At 43.8% G+C, this 19,507-nt stretch overlaps 1 protein-coding gene across 1 annotated transcript in view; it reads right to left on the bottom strand.

Moving 5' to 3' along the window:
- The window catches only part of LOC140208609 (NACHT, LRR and PYD domains-containing protein 3-like), a 41,246-nt gene extending 23,729 nt beyond the window's left edge, over positions 1–17,517 (bottom strand). The window contains exons 1-4 of the mRNA XM_072277416.1: positions 17,401–17,517; positions 14,757–15,374; positions 1,671–1,763; positions 775–941 (exon numbers count right to left, since the gene is read on the bottom strand). Of these exons, the coding sequence (XP_072133517.1) occupies positions 775–941; positions 1,671–1,763; positions 14,757–15,374; positions 17,401–17,410 (888 nt within the window). The 5' untranslated portion in view covers positions 17,411–17,517. The remainder of the gene's footprint in view (positions 1–774; positions 942–1,670; positions 1,764–14,756; positions 15,375–17,400) is intronic.
- Positions 17,518–19,507: the final 1,990 nt, after the last annotated feature.

Raw genomic sequence — 19,507 nt, 5'->3', positions numbered from 1 at the left:
AGTGCAGAGAACACGGAGGGACATTCACCGTGAACCTGGTCTGCCAGTCAATGAGATCCTGGCTGGTCTGTGACCGCTTCATTGATGTGGCTCCAAATCCATAAATAATTCCTCACCGGATTTGATGGTGTAGAACAAAAATCAGAAAATAATGATCGCAGAGGAAGAAAGAAGTCAGGAGAGATTTTATAACAGTGAGCAGTTGCAGAGAAGTTGCAGAAAAGGTGACGTAATTCATCTCCTTAATCAACCTGTTCCAACATGACAGCGGATTACCGGCTGACACCTGACGCCTTTCCTTTGCCTTTTCCAGTGAAGGTTTATTCAGTGATTACACTTTACAACATGGCAGTATTCCCCGATCCACACTGTTTGCAGTTACAGATTGTAACACAATCATCTCCACCCAGAACAGAACACACTCCAGCTCCCGCGGCACCCACTGATGATGTCCCGGTTCTCAATGACATCCTGCCGTCACGCTGCACGGTCTTCCCAAACCGAAACCTCCTGTCATATTTCCATTTAGTACTGTAAACTCACACAACTGTTACCTGCTCAACTCAGTCTGAACACTGAGCAGCCACCCACCAGTCCGCGGGGTCTTTTCACCCCTTTCTATCACTGGTTCAGACTCACATGTTTGTAATTGCATGTACAGTATTTATTTTCCAGCTGTTTGTTTATCTAATTTCATATCCGATGAGTCAGAGTTCCGACACCCATCAGTCCTGTGATGTGTGAAAATTCAAACCCATTCTCCCTCCCACTCACCCGATGTTCCTCTCCACTGAACTGATTCTCGGCCGTTAACGCCAGGCTCACTCCGTGCACCCCTCCTTCCATCGCCTGCTCCAGCCTGTCCCGGTAGAAATCCGTCAACTGCAGCAGCTGGAAATTGTTCCAGCTTGCCAGGAGCTCAGTGATCGCTGAGCTCGGATCTGTGAAGGAAAATGGGGAAACAATTGAATAAATTATCAACGTCCCATTAGACAGCAACTTTCTCTCAGGAAACTAAAATTGGTAAATTGGTCATGGAACACAATCCGAGATGGGAAGGGGTAGACAGGTGTGGGGCTGCGGATGAGGAGAATGGATGCGGCCAGGGGGTCGGAGAATCGGGGGTGTAGGAGGGGGTTTAGTTCCATCTGTTGAGCCTTCTTGGTCCCAGGAGTATATCTCTCTGTCTGGAAAGGACTCTGTTTATTCCTGAGAATATAGTAACCCATCACCATCACTCCCTGGTACTGCCCATCACGACCGCTTTGCTCTGAGTCACTGTCTGCCTGCCTGGTCAAACTCTTCCTCAGAAAATCTCTGCAATATCTCACAAAATGCAGGAGGTACTCAGCATGTCAGGCAGCATCTGTAGAGGAGAATAAACAATCAACGTTTCGGGCCAAGGCCCTTCATTGGGACTGAAAATGAAGGGGACAAAATTCCAGATATTGCCACATTACTTTCTATTCCTTGTGGTCCTGATCTTAAGCGTAAAATGTTTATTCCTCTCCATGGATGCTGCCTGACCTGTTGAGTTCTGCAAATGTTTTGTGTGTCTTTTTGCTGCCCAGAACTTTCAGCACCTGTGGAATGACTTGTCTTCTGGAGTAACTCGCTATTTTAATGTCCATCACAATCTGTTAGAGGAGCAGGAGCAGACGCTAACATACCCGTGTCCTTTCCCGATGTTGACGTCACTGGAACTCCTCCACTGCTCACATCTTGACCCTTTTTGACGACGGGAGTGACCAGTTTTTGCTGCTCTGTAACAAAAAAAAAATAAAAAAATAAAAAAAATAACGGAAGGGTCAAACGTTAATTGGGGTTTAAAGGAGAACACCGTTTTGTTTATAAACGGAGGCAAACACTTCCAAACATCTTGGGCCTGCCCACTGAAGCCTTGGCATGGCCTGGTCCACCTGCGCCCATCCACCCACAGTCACACAATGCACATTTCCGCTGTCTTCATGGATTGTACACTGGGCCAGGATTCTCCAGGGTATCTACTCGCCTTATTGCAGGCAATTCCCTTTTAGGGAGCAAACTTGCGTCCTGGACCGGGAGGGATGTGTTAACAGAAAGGCAAGGCAGGTTGAGCTGACAGCGCCCGCTGCTTTGGTCCTCCTACCACTGGTGGCGCTGTGGTGAGTAATGGACAGCTATTACAGCAGTGTGGGGTGAAACATTTCTGCTGACCAATGGGACATCTATTGCTCTTGTCACTGAATTATACAGATTTCTTAGTCAGAACTGATTCTCATCGTCTCCTTTCAGTTTAACATCGCCTGGCATTGACACCTATAGCAATATATGATTTGTTTCTACATAGAAACACTCTGACATCCCTATCAACGCAATCCCACCCACAGCATCAAGACATCTAGTCCTAAACCGTTACAGTTTCTTTAGCAGGACTTTAAGACCATAATTATCTTCAGTACTCCCATCAAAATTTCTTTGAGCATATCACCTGGTTATTATCAAATAGTTACATGGCACATTGTTAAACACAATGTAGGCGCCATACATCCAAAACAACATTTGGCAAAAAATCTTTGAAATAAATAAAACAAAATGCTGGAATTATTCAACAAGACAGAGAGTGTGTTAATATTTTTGGTGGAAGACCCTGTATCAGCACTGAGCTTGTGTGTCGGAGCCATGTACTGTTCTCTATCTACATTGTATTCTGTGTGGCGTATTTATGATGCTTCTTATGGTAACTAGCAACGCGGAGGGAATCAGTTACATATTCGTGCTTTGTTCCATGGGGTACACAGCTGGCGACTGACGGATGTCATATATTTTGTTATTATCCTCTCAAATATGCTGAACTTACACTTGGGTACACTTCAGTTACATCGCTTCACGATTGCATGTTTGCTGATTGCTAATAAAGAATGGAATACATATCACCGACATTTGTAACAATTATCACTGTAGCTGACGGGAGCCATGAAAATATAACAAACCTGTGGGGTCGCCAGCAACAGCAACTTGGTTTTGTTCGAATTCACCACCACATTCTCAACAGATGTTTCTCAATCTGCCGATCATTTAAAACATTCTGATGTACTTAATGAATATTTTGCTTCAGTATTCACAAGTGGAAAGGACCTTGGAAATTGTGGGCGTGACTTACAGTGGACTGAAATGCTTGAGTGTATAGACTTGAAGAAAGAGGATGTGCTCGAGCTTTTGAAAGTCTTTAAGTTTGATAAGTCGCCGGGACTGGATGAATTATACCCCAAGCTGCTGCGGGAACTGAGGGAGGAGATTGTTGATTGTTGATTAAATAAATAAAACAAAATGCTGGAATTATTCAACAAGACAGAGGGTATGTTAATATTTCAGGTGGAAGACCATGTATCGGAGCTGAGCCTGTGTGTCGGAGTCATGTATCTGTTCTCTATCTGCATTGTGTATTTATGATGCTTTTTTTTATGATCCGCATCAGCCGGGGTTTGGTAAACGCGGAGGGAATTAGTTACATATTTGTGCTGTGTTCCATGCGATACACAGCTAGGAACTGACCGATGTCATATATTTTATTATTATCCATTCAAATACGCTGAACTGACACTTGGCTACACTTCAGTTCCATTGCTTCGCGATTGTATGTTTGCTAATTGCTAATAAAGGATCGGATACATATCACTGTTGTTGCCAATACTGAAAGAAGAAGTGGAACATACTATGAAGAAAATGTGAAAGGGAAAATTATCGTGTCCAGATAACTTTCTGGTAAAACTGCATGAAGCGCTAGAAGATTTTGGTGTAGAAAAATTAAGACCTAGACTTCAAGACCTATACTTCTGTTTCATTGACTACACAAAAGCCTTTCACACAGTGAAACTCCAGGTCATCATGAAAATGCTTAAAGATGTTAATATCGACGGAAAAGATCTAAGAATTACTGGCAACAAAGTGCAGCCATACAGATAGACAACGAGATTGGTGAATATCAGCCAATAAAGCGAGGAGTCAGACAGGGTTGTGTTCTATCACCAGAGCTGTTCTCCCTGTACAGTGAAATCATCATGAGAACCATACAAGACCTACCTGGAATAAGCATAAGAGGATACAATATCAACAACCTCCGCTCAGTACTGATAGCAAACAGTGAAGTAAATTTAAAGAAACTAGCATCTACCATCAACACAGAGAGCGAAAGACTTGGCCTAACCTTAAACAAAAAGAAAGCTGAAGTAATGGTAATATCAAAGAAAGCTGATATCCAAACTGTGGGATCGTATTGGTAAACGAAATCCTGAAACAAGTTCACAACTTCAAGTACCTTGGATCATGGGTAACATCTGATGGCAAATGTGAAACAGACATAAAAGCAAGAATAGCAATGGCACGAACAGCATTTACAGAAATAAGAAACATCCTAACGAACAAGAAAATAATGATGGACATCCGCCTTAGAACTGTCAGCTGCTACATTCTCCCTATATTGCTGTATGGCTGCGAGTCATGGACCATCACAAATGCAATGGAAAACAGAATCAATGCAGCAGAGATGTGGTTCCTCAGAAGAATGCGATGCATATCATATACGGACAGGATAACCAACGAAGAAGTTCTGCAAAGAACGAAAAAAAGACGTACATTACTTTTAAAAAACTCAGAAAACAACCATCAAAGTTCTTTGGACTCTTCATGCGAAGAGAGACATTAGAACATTTAGGTACAACTGGAAAGCTGGAAGGAAGAAGAAGCAGAGGCAGACAGAGAATGAAAATTATAGTTGGATTAACATCATGGTTAGAAACAAGGGAGGCAACAACTACAATTCGGAGGGTCAGAGACCGTGATGGATGGAGAGACATGATCGCCCATGCCGAACGGTAAGGCACCTAAATAATAATAATAACATATCATCGACTTTTGTAATAATTATCATTGGAGTTGAGGGAACGTCATGCAAGTATAACATATCATTGGGGGTTGCCAGCAATGTCAAGTTGATTTTGTTAGAATTCACGCTACATTCTCAACAGATGTTTCTCAATCTGTAGGTTATTTTAAATATTAGATTATTAGATTACCTTAGATTATGAAGACACTCAGTCCTCGTTTATTGTCATTTAGAAATCATGCACTAAGAAATGATACATGTTGCTCCAGATGATATCACATAAAAAAGGACAAACCAAAGACTAACGCTGACAAGACCATATAATTATAACACATAGTTACAGCAGTGCAAAGCAATACCATAATTTTCTCTTCGGATCAAGAAGACAGCGGTATGAGGCTAAGGATTTCCAGCGAGAAGACATTTTATTTCCCGGAGTAGGAGAGAGGCCAGACTGCGCAGGCGGGTGACGTCAGCCGGTTGAGCGCGAACAGTTCAAAAAGAAAACCGCTATATCCTGCGGGCAGTGTCGGAGCGGGCTGCGGAGTGAGAGGGTGCAGAGTGAAAGGGCTTTGGCTCAACGGACTTCGACCGTTGAGTCTCACAGTAACGGAGTAAGTTACAGTTTTCTGGTATTTAATACAAACAGTAGCATTAGAGGTATGCATCTAGCATTAGTGTTGTGCTTGGAGTGCCAGGTGTGGGGACCCTGGGAGACCCGCAGCCTCCCCAAGGATACATGTGCACCAGGTGCACTGAGATGAGGCTCCTGAAGGACCGTGTTAAGGAGCTGGAGATGGAAATTGATGACCTTTGGCTAATTAGGGAAAGTGAGGAGCTGATAGGTACTACCTATACAGAGGTAGTGGATAGCACCCCTGTGACAGTCCCCCTCAGAAATCGATATATTGTTTTGGATACTGTTGAAGAGGCAGACCTGACAGAGGAGGACCACAGTGAACGAGACTCTGGCATTCTGCCCAGTGCCGAAATCAAGAGAGCAAGAAGAAATACGGTAGTTATAGGGGATTCCGTCATAAGGGGGATGGACAAGAGATTCTGCGAGCCGGACAAGGATACCCGGATTCTGTGTTGCCTCTCTGGTGCCAAGGTACGGGATGTCTCAGATCGAGTCCCGAGTATTCTGAGGAGAGAGGGCCATGGTACATGTTGGTACATGTTGGTACCAATGACATAGACAGAAAAAGACAGGAGGCCCTGAAGAAAGGTTACTGGGAGCTAGGAAGAAAATTGAAAAGTCGGACCTCCCGAGTAATAATATCAGGATTGCTGCCTGAGCTGCACGCTAATGATGCTAAGAATAGCAGAATTAAGCAGCTGAATGTGTGGCTAAGTAACGGGTGCAGGGGGCAGGGCTTCAAATTCTTGAATCATTGGGATGTATTTTGGGGAAGGTATGACTTATACAAAAAAAGATGGATTACACCTGAACTCAAAAGGCAGTAATATCCTGGCGGGATTGTTTAATATAGCTCTTAGGGAGGGTTTAAACTAAGTCGGCAAGGGGAAGGAAACCAATCTGTTAGGATCGAGGAAGAGGAAAATAGAAATAAGTCAAAAATACTGTGCAGCAAAGATGGCAAGAAGGACAGGCCGGTAAATGTACAGGATAATTTGCTGCAGAATAGAAATATAGCAAAATCGGCAGCAGATACTGATCTAAATGTACGGTACTTAAATACACGCAGCATTAGAAATAAAGTGGATAACCTTGCTGCACAGCTGCAGGTTAAAAGATATGACATTGTGGCCATCACCGAGTCATGACTAAATGATGGATGTGATTGGGAGCTGAATATCCAAGGATACACAGTGTATAGGAAAGAAAGGAAGGTAGGTAAAGGAGGTGGCGTGGCCCTGGTGGTAAGTAACAATATCAAAACAATAGAAAGAAGGGACATAGGATCTGAAGAGGCAGAATCCTTATGGGTGGAATGAAGAAATGGCAAGGGTAAAAAGACACTAATAGCAGTTATATACAGGCCTCCAAACAGCAGCCGGGATGTGGACTACAAGTTGCAGCTGGAAATAGAAAACGCGTGTCAGAAGGAAAATGTCAAGATAATTATGGGGGATTTTAATATGAAAGTGGATTGGGAAAGTCAGGAGGCCTTCACCTCCGGAGATTCCGGACCACACAGTTACAGCGGCAGCGAAGTGGACGTTTCAGAAGTTTCTCCAGATGTTCCGCCGTGTTTTCACGTGTCTCCATCAAATCAGAATTGTTCACGGTACCCTACTTAACACATACAGATATCATTCACCGCAGAGGCCGCGCACGCTGCGTCACGCCGCCATCTTCTCCTCCGTCCTGAGGAGAATTCCACATCCTGCAGAATATTCTGAGGTATTTGAGTGTATAGGCATTAAGAAAGTGTATGTGCTGGAGCTTGTGAAATGTATTAAGTTAGATATGTCGCAGGACTGTAAGAGATATACCCCAGGCTACCATGGGAAGCAAGGAAGGAGATTGCTCAGCCTCTGATGATGATCTTTCCATTATCAATATGATGGGGAAAATACTAGCGAATTGGAGGTTTGCAAATATTGTTCCCTTGTACAAGGAAGAGTCTAGAGATAACCCAGTAAATTATAGAGCAGTGAATCTTACTTCAGTGATGGGCAAGTTGTTAAAGAAGATTCTGAGAGGCAGGATTTATGAGCATTTGGAAACAAATAATCTGATTAGGGATTGTCAACTTCGCTTTATCAAGGGCAGGTCATGCTTTACGGACCTGATTGAACTATTTGAGGACGCAACAAAACACTTTGATGAAGGTAGAGCAGCGGATGTGGCGCCTATGGATTTCAGGAAGGCATTTGACAAGGTTCCCCAGGCAAGGCTCCTTCAGAAAGTAATGAGGCATGGGATCCAATAGACGTTGCTTTGTGGATCCAGAATTGGCTGCTCACAGAAGGCAAAAGATAGTTGTAGATGGTTCGAATTCTGCATTCAGAACGGTGACCAGGGGTATCAAATTTCAAGACAGAATATAGTATTAATGGTCAGACTCTTGGCAGTGTGGCGGATCAGAGGGATCTTGGGGTTTGTGTCCATAAGACACTCAAAGCTGCTGTGGAGGTTGACAGTGTTGTTCAGAAGGCATATGGTGTGAGTGCTTTCATCAGCTGTGGGATTGATTTCGAGACCTGTGAGACAGAAACAGAAACACAGAAACCCTAAAGCATAATACAGGCCCTTCGGCCTAGAATGCTGTGCGTACATGTATTTACTTTAAATATTCCCCGGGGTTACCCACAGCACTCTATATTTCCAAGCTCCATGTCCCTATCCAGGAGACTCTTAAAAAACCCTATCGTATCCGTGTCCACCACCGTCGCTAGCAGACTATTCCACGCACTCACCACTGTGTGTAAAAAAAAACTTACCCCTGACATCTCCTCTGTACCTACATCCAAGCACCTTAAAATTGTGGCCTCCCGTGTTAGCCATTTCAGCCCTGGGGAAAAAAAAGCCTCTGACTATCCACATGATGCTTAAAGCCATATAAGACCATAGTTAGACCTCACTTGGATACTGTGTTCAGTTTTGGTCACCTCACTACAGGAAAGATGTGGACACCGTAGAGAGAATGCAGAGGAGATTTACAAGGCAGTTGCCTGGATTGGAGAGTGTGCCTTATGAGAGTACGGTGAGTGAAATTGACCTTTTCTTCTTGGAGCGATGGATGATGAGAGGTGACCTCATAGAGGTGTATAAGATGATGAGGGGCATTGATCTTGTAGATAGACAGAGGCTTTATCCAAGTTCTGAAATGGCTAGCACGAGGGGTCATATTTTAAGGTGCTTGGAATTAGGTACAGAGGGATATCATGCAGATACAGGTGGGTGCATGGAATGCATTCCCAGCAAGATAGTAGATGCGAACACAATAGGGTCCTTTCAGAGACTCTTAGATACGTATACAGACCTTAGAAAAATAGAGGATTATACTGTAGGACAATACTGGACATTTTCTAGAGTAGGTTACATGGTCAGCACAACATTGCTGGCTGAAGGACCTGTAATGTGCTGTAGATTTCTATGTTCTCTCTTTTCATGTTTTATTGTTTCACAACGTTCAATGACATTTGATTTAATGTGTCTTTTCTGACAATGATCAACATAAAATACTTACGTAAGTCAATGTGAAAACATCTATTTAAAGTGATCTAACTCAATTCCAAATATAAAACACAAAATAATTGATTGTATAAATATTCATCCTCTTTTAATGTGACACCAAATCAACACTGTTGCAGCCAATTGGTTTTATAAGTCACATGATTAGTTAAATAAGATCTGTTTTTGGACACCTGTGTGCAGTCAAGTTGTTTCAACCGATTGTAGTAAAATACACCTGTATCTGGAAGGTCCAACTGCTGCTGAGTCAGTATCCTGGCAAAAAAAAAAAAAAACCCGAAAACAAAAGAACACACCAAGCAGCTCCGCAAAAAGGTTATTGAAAAGCTTAAGTCAGGAGATGGATATAAGAAAATGTCCAAGTCACTGAATATCCCTTGCAGTACAGTTAAGTCAATCATCAAGAAATGGAAAGAAAATGGCACAGCTGTAAATCTGCCTGGAGGAACTGTCCTCAGAAACTGAGCAACAGTGCAATAAGAGGACGGGTGAGGGAGGCCACCAAGAGACCTATGACAACTCGTGAGGATTTACAAGCTTCAGTTGCTGGGATTGTAGAGACTGCGCAGACAATAACTGTTGCCCGGGCGCTTCACCAGTCACAGATTTATGGGAGAGTGGCAAACACAAACGCACTGTTGAAAAGAGAAAACTCACATGAAATTTCGGCCAGAGTTTGCCAGAAGGCATCTGGGAGACCCTGAAGTTCGAAGGTCTGATTAACTCAAAATTGAGCTTATTGGCGCTCAGTCTAAATGCTATATTTGGTGTAAGCAAAACACCACACTAGAGACTAGAATACTACAGCACAGTACAGGACTTTCGGCCCTCATATATTCCTAAAAAAAGTGTACTAAACCCAGACTACTCCGTAACCCTCTATTTTTCTTCCATCCATGTGCCTATTCAAGATGCTCTTAAATATCCCTAATGTTTTAACCTCCACCACCATCCCTGGCAAGTCAATCCAGGCACCCACAACCCTCTGTGTAAAAAACTTACCCCTGATGTCTCCCCTAAACTTCCCTCCCTTAACTTTGTACATATGACCTCCGGTGTTTGCAATTCGTGCCCTGGGAAGCAAGTACTGACTATCCACCCTATCTATGCCTCTCATAATCTTGTAGACCTCTATCAAGTCCCCTCTGATCCTTCCATGCTCCAAAGAGAAAAGTCCCAGCTCTGCTAACCTTGCCTCATAGACGTGTTTTCCAATCGAGGCAACAACCTGGTAAATTTCCTCTGCACCCTCTCCATAGCTTCCACATCCTTCCTCTAATGAGGTGACCAGAACTGTACACAATACTCTCACTGTGGTCTCACCAGAGATTTGTAGAGTTACAACATGACCTCTCTACTCTTGAACTCAATCCCCCTATTAATGAAGCCTAGCTTCCCACAGGCCTTCTTAACTGTCCTATCAACCAGTATAGCAACCATGAGTGATGTATGGATTTGAACCCCAAGGTCCCCCTGTTCATCCACACTCTTACTTAACCGACCATTAACCCTGTACTCAATCTTCTGGTTTGTCCTTCCAACATACATCACCTCACACTTATCAGGTTTGAACTCCATCTGCCACTTTTCTGCTCCACTCTGCATCCTGTCTATATACTCATGTGACCTTCGACAACCTACAGCTCCTGCCACTTCTCCAATCTTCGTGTCATCGGCAAACTTACTCACCCATCCTTCTGCCTCTTCATCCCGGTCATTTATGAAAATCACAAAGAGCAGGGGTCCCAGGACAGATCCTTGCAGCACTCCACTAGTCACCGACCTCCAGGCAGAATACTTTCCTTCCACAACTACCCTCTGCTTTCTTCCTGTAAGCCCTTTTTTATCCAAACAGCCAAAGTTCCACTGATCCCATGCCTCATGACTTTCTGGATGAGTCTCTCGTGGGGGACCTTGTCAGATGCCTTGCCAAAATCCATGTAGTCCACATCTACCGCCCTACCCTCATCAATTTCTTTTGTTACCTCTTCAAAAAACTCCATTAAGCTCGTGAGGCACGACCTTCCCTTCACAAAGTCATGTTGACTATCCTTGAGTAGACTGTACTTCTCCAAGTGCTCGTAGATCCTATCATTAAGAATCCTTTCCAATAGTTTGCAGACCACCGACGTAAGACTCACTGGTCTATAGTTCCCAGGTTTCTCCCTATTACCTTTTTTTAAACAAGAGAACTACATTTGCCATTCTCCAATCCTCTGGCACCTCCCCTGCAGCCAAAGAGGATTCAAAGATGATAGTTACTGTTCCAGCGATCTCTTCTCTCACTTCCCACAACAACCTGGGGTATATCACGTCCGGCCCTGGGGACTTAGCGATCTTGATGTTTTTAACAAGATCCAACATTTCTTCTTCCTTAATGTCGACATTGCCCAGCGCACAGGCCTGTTCTATTTGACCTCACCCTGATCAAGGTATTTTTCACTTGGGAATACTGAAGCAAAGTATTCATTTAGGACCTCCCCTCCCTCCTCCGCCTCCAGGCACATGTTGCCTTCTTTGTCCTTTAGCGGCCCCACCTTCATTCTTGTCATCCTTTTGTTCTTCACATACACAGCACGCCTTGGGGTTCTCCTTAATCCTACGTGCCAAGGCCTTCTCATGCCCCTTTCGAGCTCTCCTAAGTCCTTTCTTAAACTCCTTCCTGGCTACCCTATATTTCTCATGAGCCCCTCCTGCTTCCTGCTTCTTATATCTAACATATGCTTCCCTCTTCCTCTTGACGCGTTGTCTAATGTGTTTCGTCAGCCACGCTTCCATTTTCCTGCCTTTTTTTCCTTGTCTCAGTGGGACAAACCTATCCTGAACCCAGCACAAGTTGTCCCTAAACTTCCTCCACATTACTTCTCTGCTTTCACCCTGTTTCACATCTGTTTCCAAATTACTCTTGCTAGTTCCTGCCTCATCCCTTCATATTTAGCCCTTCCCCAGTTAAGCACTTTCCCATTTTGTCTGTTTTTATCCTTTTCAATAGCTATGCTGAAGCTAAGGGAGTTGTGGTCACTCTCACCAAAATGCTCCCCCACCAAGATGTCTGCCACCTGACCAGGTTCATTACCGAGAACTAGATCCAGTATGGCCTGTCCTCTCGTCGGCCGGTCCACATACTGTGTCAGGAATCCTTCTTGAACACCCCTGACAAATTCAGCCCCATCTATCCCCCTTGCAGTCAGGAGGTGCACATCGTCAAAATCACAAGATTCCTACCATGAAGCATCATGATGTGGGGACATTGCACAAGTAGAAGGCCCTGGAAGGCTTGTGAAGGTAGAGGGTAAAATAAATGTAGCAAAAAACAGGGAAATCCTGGAAGGAAATCTGAGGTAGTCTGCAGGAGAACTGCGACTTGGGAAAAGATTTTTTCAGCAGCAAAATAACCCCAAGCGTAAAGTCAAAGCTATACAGGAAGAGCTTAAGAACAACAAAGTTAATGTCCTGGGGAGGCTAAGTAAGGGTCCAGACCTCAATCCAACTGAAAATTTTTGGCTGGACTTGAAATGTTCTGTTCACTAACGATTCCCACGCAATTTGACAGAACTTTAGCAGTTTTGGAAAGAATGGGGAAAAATTGCAGTGTCCAGATGCACAAAGCTGATAGAGACCTATCCGCACAAGTCAAGCCTGTAATTGCTGCCAAAGTGTCATCTACTAAATAGGACTAGACATGCGGGATGTGTATACTATTTATCTATAGTATAAAATTATATATAAATAAATGCCAATAAATCTCACGACATATATCTGTGATAGTAAGCCTGTTTCTAATTCTGAGAAGTTTTATCTGACTGTTGCGTATTTTTGTTTATGTCTGTTAATCCTCTTCCTCATACTGTGGTAGGTAATGTTAATTTAAGTGCACTGGACTGTTACTTCAGTCCTTTTTTTTAGTAAGTTTTCCAGATCGGTTTCAGACCAAGATATTATGCCAAAAGAATACGTTAATATAGGCAGAGCGAACATGTTTATTGCCTTTGTTATATTGTTACTATTCAGCTCAGTTTGGCAGATTTTCTTAAGCTTTGAAGGAAATTCTGTTGAAACAGTTCTCTTTATCACATGATGATCAATTTTCTTTGTTTGTTGATATCCTTAGTATCGTTATGTTTCATATCCATCCATCTGTTGTATTGAATGCTGATGCTTTGTCATACGCTATAAGCTCTACAATATTTCTTGTAATTTTTAATGTTCTGTACTTTTCTAGTCTAAAGCTCACGTTTAAATCTTTGGACATCAGTTCCATTATTTGAATTAATTGTTTTAGCTTTACTGATGCAAGAGTGAATAATTTCAAATCATTCTGTACAGTAGATGTGTCAAGGTATACTTCATTTGTTTTTTTTTCCTCTGCTTTAATATCCGATTTTTGTCCGATTCAGTAAATTAGAGAGCGGATTTAAGGCTAGACTAAACCATAGCAGGCGTTGTGTTTTGCTCTGGAAAATGCCTCCATTTATTTTGAAAACAGTAGTTGTTCCTTTGAGGTTGTTAATAGGGTGATTACTGTCTGCCAATGCTTCAGATGTTCTAAGTATCAGGTGTATATATTAGGAAGTTCTTTTAACCGTGAATGAGGGACAGAATCAAATGGTTGTTGATAGACAATATAAAATTTAAAGATTTCTGCTTTCCCCAAGACTTGATATAGAATTAGATAATATATTACCAATTGTTTCTTAAATCTGTTCATACATTAACAGTATTCTTTCTGCTCTTCTGTAAGTATATTGTGGTTCGCTAAGTGAGTGGTTATTAGATATGACATGCACAATGTTACAATTTTAAATATAAAATTGTCTCATTATTATTAAGAGCTAATAAGAACATTGAATAGTGACCATTCAATAGTCTTATAAAATGCAGAATTAGAGATGTCCTTTTGGCTGGCGGTTCTTACATTCAGCCTTTGATATCTTCTGCCCCACGGGAGTATGGAAGAGAGAGTTTTGCGGTGGGTTAGGGTTCAGCAAACAAGGCTTTGGGTGGGGGAAGTAGTGTTTTGCTAACTGGATGGAGTACTTCCAGGAGGTGACAAATGAAGTTACACAGTGGATATTGTCTACTCGGATATTAGTCGGGTGTTTGACAAGGTCCCACATCGGAGTCTCATACAGAAAATTAACATGCTTGGGAACTGTGGTAAAATGGCCTTTTGGATTCATAGTTTTCTTCTTCATAGCAGACAGTTGGTAATGAGGGTTAACCTGGCTGACGATCTTTGACCAGTGATTATCCACAAGGAACCACACTGGTATCAGCCATATATGTCCCCCTCTCCAAAAGTGGCCTCAAAAACCTACCCAACAATGCTCTTGGAATTATTTTACCATAAGGACCACTTTACCAGAAACCAAGCCCTCCCACCCCACCCACTCACCTCTTTCAATTTAGGATTGGAATAAATGTTGGGGCTGTCAATGAGAGTCGCTTCCCAGAGATGCTCTCAGCATCCTGGCGAAAACATTTCCCTGAATTCATATCCCAGAAATGCTCTTTTATCTGGACAGCTGCATTTCCTCTAATGCACATCCTGGAAATCCTCGGAAGAGGTAATAGATTTCCTGTAGTGGGATAACGGGTGCCCCACTACACCACATGTACCACAGCCACACATTTCCCCTCTCCCCTGACCATCCCTCCAACAAGGCCTCACATTTACCCTCCTCCCTGCCACATTCTGTGAACACATCACCCTCAGATTTTACTCACTGATTCCTTGCTGTTGGCTTGACAATTCTGTATTTAACGAGGCAGTCGACTTACTTGTGCCGGTGCCAGGATCCTGAGCAGCGTCTCTGGACTGACAGACAGTCGCCTCACTTGTACTGGTTCCAGGGTCCTGCTCTGTGTCTCTGACGTCACTGTCTCTGGGCTGACAGACAGTCGCCTCACTTGTACTGGTTCCAGGGTCCTGCTCTGTGTCTCTGACGTCACTGTCTCTGGGCTGACAGACAGTCGCCTCACTTGTACTGGTTCCAGGGTCCTGCTCTGTGTCTCTGACGTCACTGTCTCTGGGCTGACAGACAGTCGCCTCACTTGTGCCGGCTTTAGGGTCCTGATCAGTGTCTCTGACGTCACTGTCTCTGGGCTGACAGACAGTCGCCTCACTTGTGCCGGCTTTAGGGTCCTGATCAGTGTCTCTGACGTCACTGTCTCTGGGCTGAATTTGCTCTCCCTCCTCTGCGGCCGGACCACATTCAACTGAGACATTGTTCTCAATCTGACCCTGCTTTGGTGCATTGTTTCCGGTGTCCCAATCACCTTCACTCGATGAACCGCCTCGTGAAAACCTCTTGAGTGCTTTCCTCAGCCGATTTAATTTCCCGCCTGAAATAAATGACGAATTACAAGTTATACTAGACTGATTTAGAGCTCAGCAAAACAAGGATTCACAAAGGGTGGCTACAATAAGACCATAAGATATAGGAACATACTTAGGCCATTTGGCCCATCGAATCTGCTCTGCCATTCAATCATGGCTGATCTTTTTTCTCGTCCTCAATCCCATTTCTCGGCCTTCTTCCCATAACCTTGGGTGCCCCACATACTCGCCTTACACTTTGACATACAGTATCCTGTCTCCTGGGTCACAGACTGACCATTGCCTTGATACGCACACTGTCCAGTCCCCTGGTTCGCAGACTGACCTTTCCCTTAAGACGCACACTGTCCTGTCCCTTGGAGGAATCTTGTCTGTACCCTTTCCATCATAATGACATCCATTCTGTGCCCTATCTACGTGTATAAACTGCTCCAGGGAATCGTGCATCTGTACCCTTGGTCCCTCTCGTTCTACAACAATGTTCAGGGCCTTACAATTTACAATACAACTCCTGCCCTGGTTTAACTTTACAAAGTGAACGCACTCCTTGGAGCACTTTCCATGTTCGACTCAGTCTCCTTGTGAGTTTACATAACCCCACTATACCACCAAGTTTGACGTCATCCACAAACTATCGAACGACATTAATTTTATCTACGAAGTCTTTAATTGAAAGAACAAACAGTGGACCCAACAACCACCCACACCACAGTTACAAGCCTCCAAACTGACTAGCCCTCTATTATTAACCATCTGATTCCTTCCAGCTTGCCAGCTCTGTATCCAGTCGGCTGTTTCGCCCGCAAGAAAATGAATCTCAGGGTTTTTTTTTACGGTGACATACATGTACTTTGATTATAAATTCGCAATGAACTTTGAACTTTTAATACTCCAAAGATTACAGGTAGACAATGTGTGGAGTCGACAGCATGTTTACCATCATTAGCTGCAGCACAGAATACAGGCGCAGAAAGATCTTGTGACAAGGTTATAAACTGTTGGTTGGACCAGGTGGAATAGCGTGTGCGTTCTGGTAACAATACTACAGGATGGTTATATTAGTACTGGAGAGATTGCAGATTGAATATTCAATTACAAAATATTTAATCGGATGAGAACATATTCTGCCTCAGAGAAAATCATCTTCCTTCATAGATGTTGCCTGATCTGCTGAGATCCCCTATCATTTTCTGTGTTATCCGCTTTAGTTCCCCTCTGGAAACGCCGTCTGAATCACATTAATCCTACTCACCAATGACATTGCATTGTCCCGATAGCTTTCTTTGATTCCATGTTTGTCTCCTGTTGTTTTATATTTCCTGTGCCATCGAAGCTCCTTAAACTTTTTTTTTGAGAGACCCACGTTCACCATTTGTCCACAGACCTGTCATTCATTGGGGTATTAAAACATCGAAGCAGACCACACATTTATCTACAACGAGCTACATCCTGATTCTCAGCTATTCTCGGCTCGGCTGCAGAAAACAGATTTCAGAAACACACCTCAGCCTCATCTCCTTCGCACAGCAGTCATGAAAACCAGGCGGGAGTTGATAGCTACCCTTCCAAAACCTGCAATGTTGTGTTATCACACAATCTCTGAAATCCCTGAAATGCTCCAATCATCTGGCTCTGAATTGTGTAAATGAAAGTTGGAGATGTCTGTCACCTCTAAACAGGCCCTGGTGTGCAACAAACCCTGAACCTGGACTTTTACATAACAAACAACACAACACCGCTGTCACATTCCTGTATGTTTGACTCTCAACCACCTGATTCAGGGTCTCTGGCTCCTTTCACTCAGGTGAAGCTTTGCATGGTGAGCAGAGTGATTCGACCATTATTGGTGTCAGGTCCCTGCGCTGGGACTGTTGGACTGATCGATTACACAAAGCCGCTTTACCAGTGGCATCAATGACACTGCTTGATGAAACTTTTCTCTGCCCTGTTAGCGTCTGTGTAAGTTTCTTCATCTGAGGTATTGTGCACCACAGGGCAGAGGTTTAATTATAAAGATCCCAGTGAACATACCTGTAGCCATTCTGATTCTGACTGACGATTGTTGATTGTTGTCGTCTTGTTTACACTTTGGTCGCGGTGCAGGACAGCTCCACCTGCTGGTGATGCCCTGAATTACACACAACAAGCAGACAGTGAGTCAGAGAGAGTAGGATTACTTTGCAAATGTGAGAGTATCACCATCCTCTGCATCAGAGCAGCAGTTCGCTTAGGGAGCAAACATTCCCTGTTAACATCAAGTCCCACACCACGTCTGTATGTTTGTCCAGTGATATCTGGCGCATCCTACTGACAGAATCACAGAGCAACAGAGCGCAGACACCGACCCTTCAGCACAATGGGACAATGACAACCACAGTGCCCACAGAGATGGTCCCAATTTCCTGTGTTTGGCCCATTTCCCTCCTGGCCTCTTCACTCCACCTACACATCCCAACTGCTTCTGGAATTATACAATTGTGCTGCCTCATCCACTTCCTCTGGCACTTCCCTCCACATTATCACCAGCCTCTGTATGCAACCGTTGCTGCTTGTGTTGGCTTTACAATTTATTTACCATTCCTCTGCCATTCAGATCCCCTATAAGCTACGATAATCTTCACTGTGAGCACCATCTACTAATTTTGTGTCATCTGTGAACTTACTGATCAAGCCTTGTACATTCACATCCAAATGTGTGTAGGATAGTAACTGTTCGGGAACCTGGTGGTATGCGTCTTGAGACACCTGTACTTTGTAGCTGATGGCAGCAGTGAGAAAAATGTATTGCCTGGGCAGTGAGGATCTTTGATGATAGATGCTGCCTTTCTACAGCAACATTTCATCTAGATGTGTTCAATGGTTAAGACCCGTGACATATTGGCCAGGTCCACTAACTTTTGTAGGATTTTCTGCTCAAAGGCATTGGTGTTCCCCGACCAGTCTATAATGCAGCCAGTCATCAGACCTTCCATCACACATCTGCAGAGGTTTGCCAACGTTTGCCAACAAAGATCTTGTTCTAGATGCTGTTGAGGGGGAGGATCTGACGGGGACGCCCAGGGTGACCGGGTCTCTGGCACTGAGCCTGGCGCTGTTGTGCAGGAGGGAAGGAGGGAGAACAGAAATGCGGTTGTCGTAGGGGATCCCACAGTCAGAAGAACGGACAGGAGATATTGTGAGCCTGATAGAGATAACTGCGTGGTGTGTTGCCTCCCAGGTGCCAGGGTACAGGATGTCTCGGATCGGGTCCTGAATATTCTAAAGGGAGAGGGTGAGCAGCCAGTTGTCTTGGTACATGTTGGTGCCAATGACATAGATTGGACAAGGGAGGAAGTCCTGAAGAGAGATTTCTGGGAGTTAGGAAGGAAGCTGAGAAGCAGGACCTCCAGGATAGTAATCTCGGGATTGCTACCTGTGCCACGTGCTAGCGAGGGCAAGAATAGTCGGATCAGGCAGATGAATGCGCGGCTGAGAGACTGGTGCAGGGGGCAGGGCTTCAGATTCTTGGATCATTGGGATCTCTTCTGGGGGAAGTATGACCTTTTCAAAAAGGACAGGTTACACCTGAACCCGAAGGGGACCAATATCCTGGCGGGAAAGTTTAATAGAGCTGTTAGGGAGGGTTTAAACTAATTTGGCGGGGGTTGGGAACCGGAATGATAGAGCGGAGGAAGGGGAAATAAGAAATAAATCTAAGATAGTGAGCAGTAAAGATGTCAGGAAAGACAGACTGGTGATGGGGCAAATTTGTAGCCATTGGGATGAGCTGTAGTGCAATAAAGTTGCGGTGAAATCAAAGCGAAAAGTACCAAATACTGGTCTTATGCTGTTATACTTAAATGCACGCAGCATAAGGAATAAGGTGGATGATCTTTTCATACAGTTACAGATTGGCAGGTATGATACTGTGGCCATCAGTGAGACATGGTTAAAGGATGCATGTCTCTGAGAGCTGAACGTCCAAGGATACACTGTGTATTGGAAGGATAGGAAGGTAGGCAGAGGGGGAGGTGTGGCGGTATTGGTAAGAAATGATATTAAATCATTAGAAAGAGGTGATATAGGATCAGAAGGTGCAGAATGTTTATGGATTGAGTTAAGAAATAGCAGGGGTAAAAGGATCCTAATGGTAGTTATT

Source organism: Mobula birostris, chromosome 13 (assembly GCF_030028105.1).
Source record: "Mobula birostris isolate sMobBir1 chromosome 13, sMobBir1.hap1, whole genome shotgun sequence".
In the NCBI taxonomy this organism is placed as follows: Eukaryota; Metazoa; Chordata; class Chondrichthyes; order Myliobatiformes; family Myliobatidae; genus Mobula; species Mobula birostris.
The sequence above is the reverse complement of the archived record's forward strand: the minus strand, read 5'-3'. Positions and strand labels throughout refer to the sequence as shown.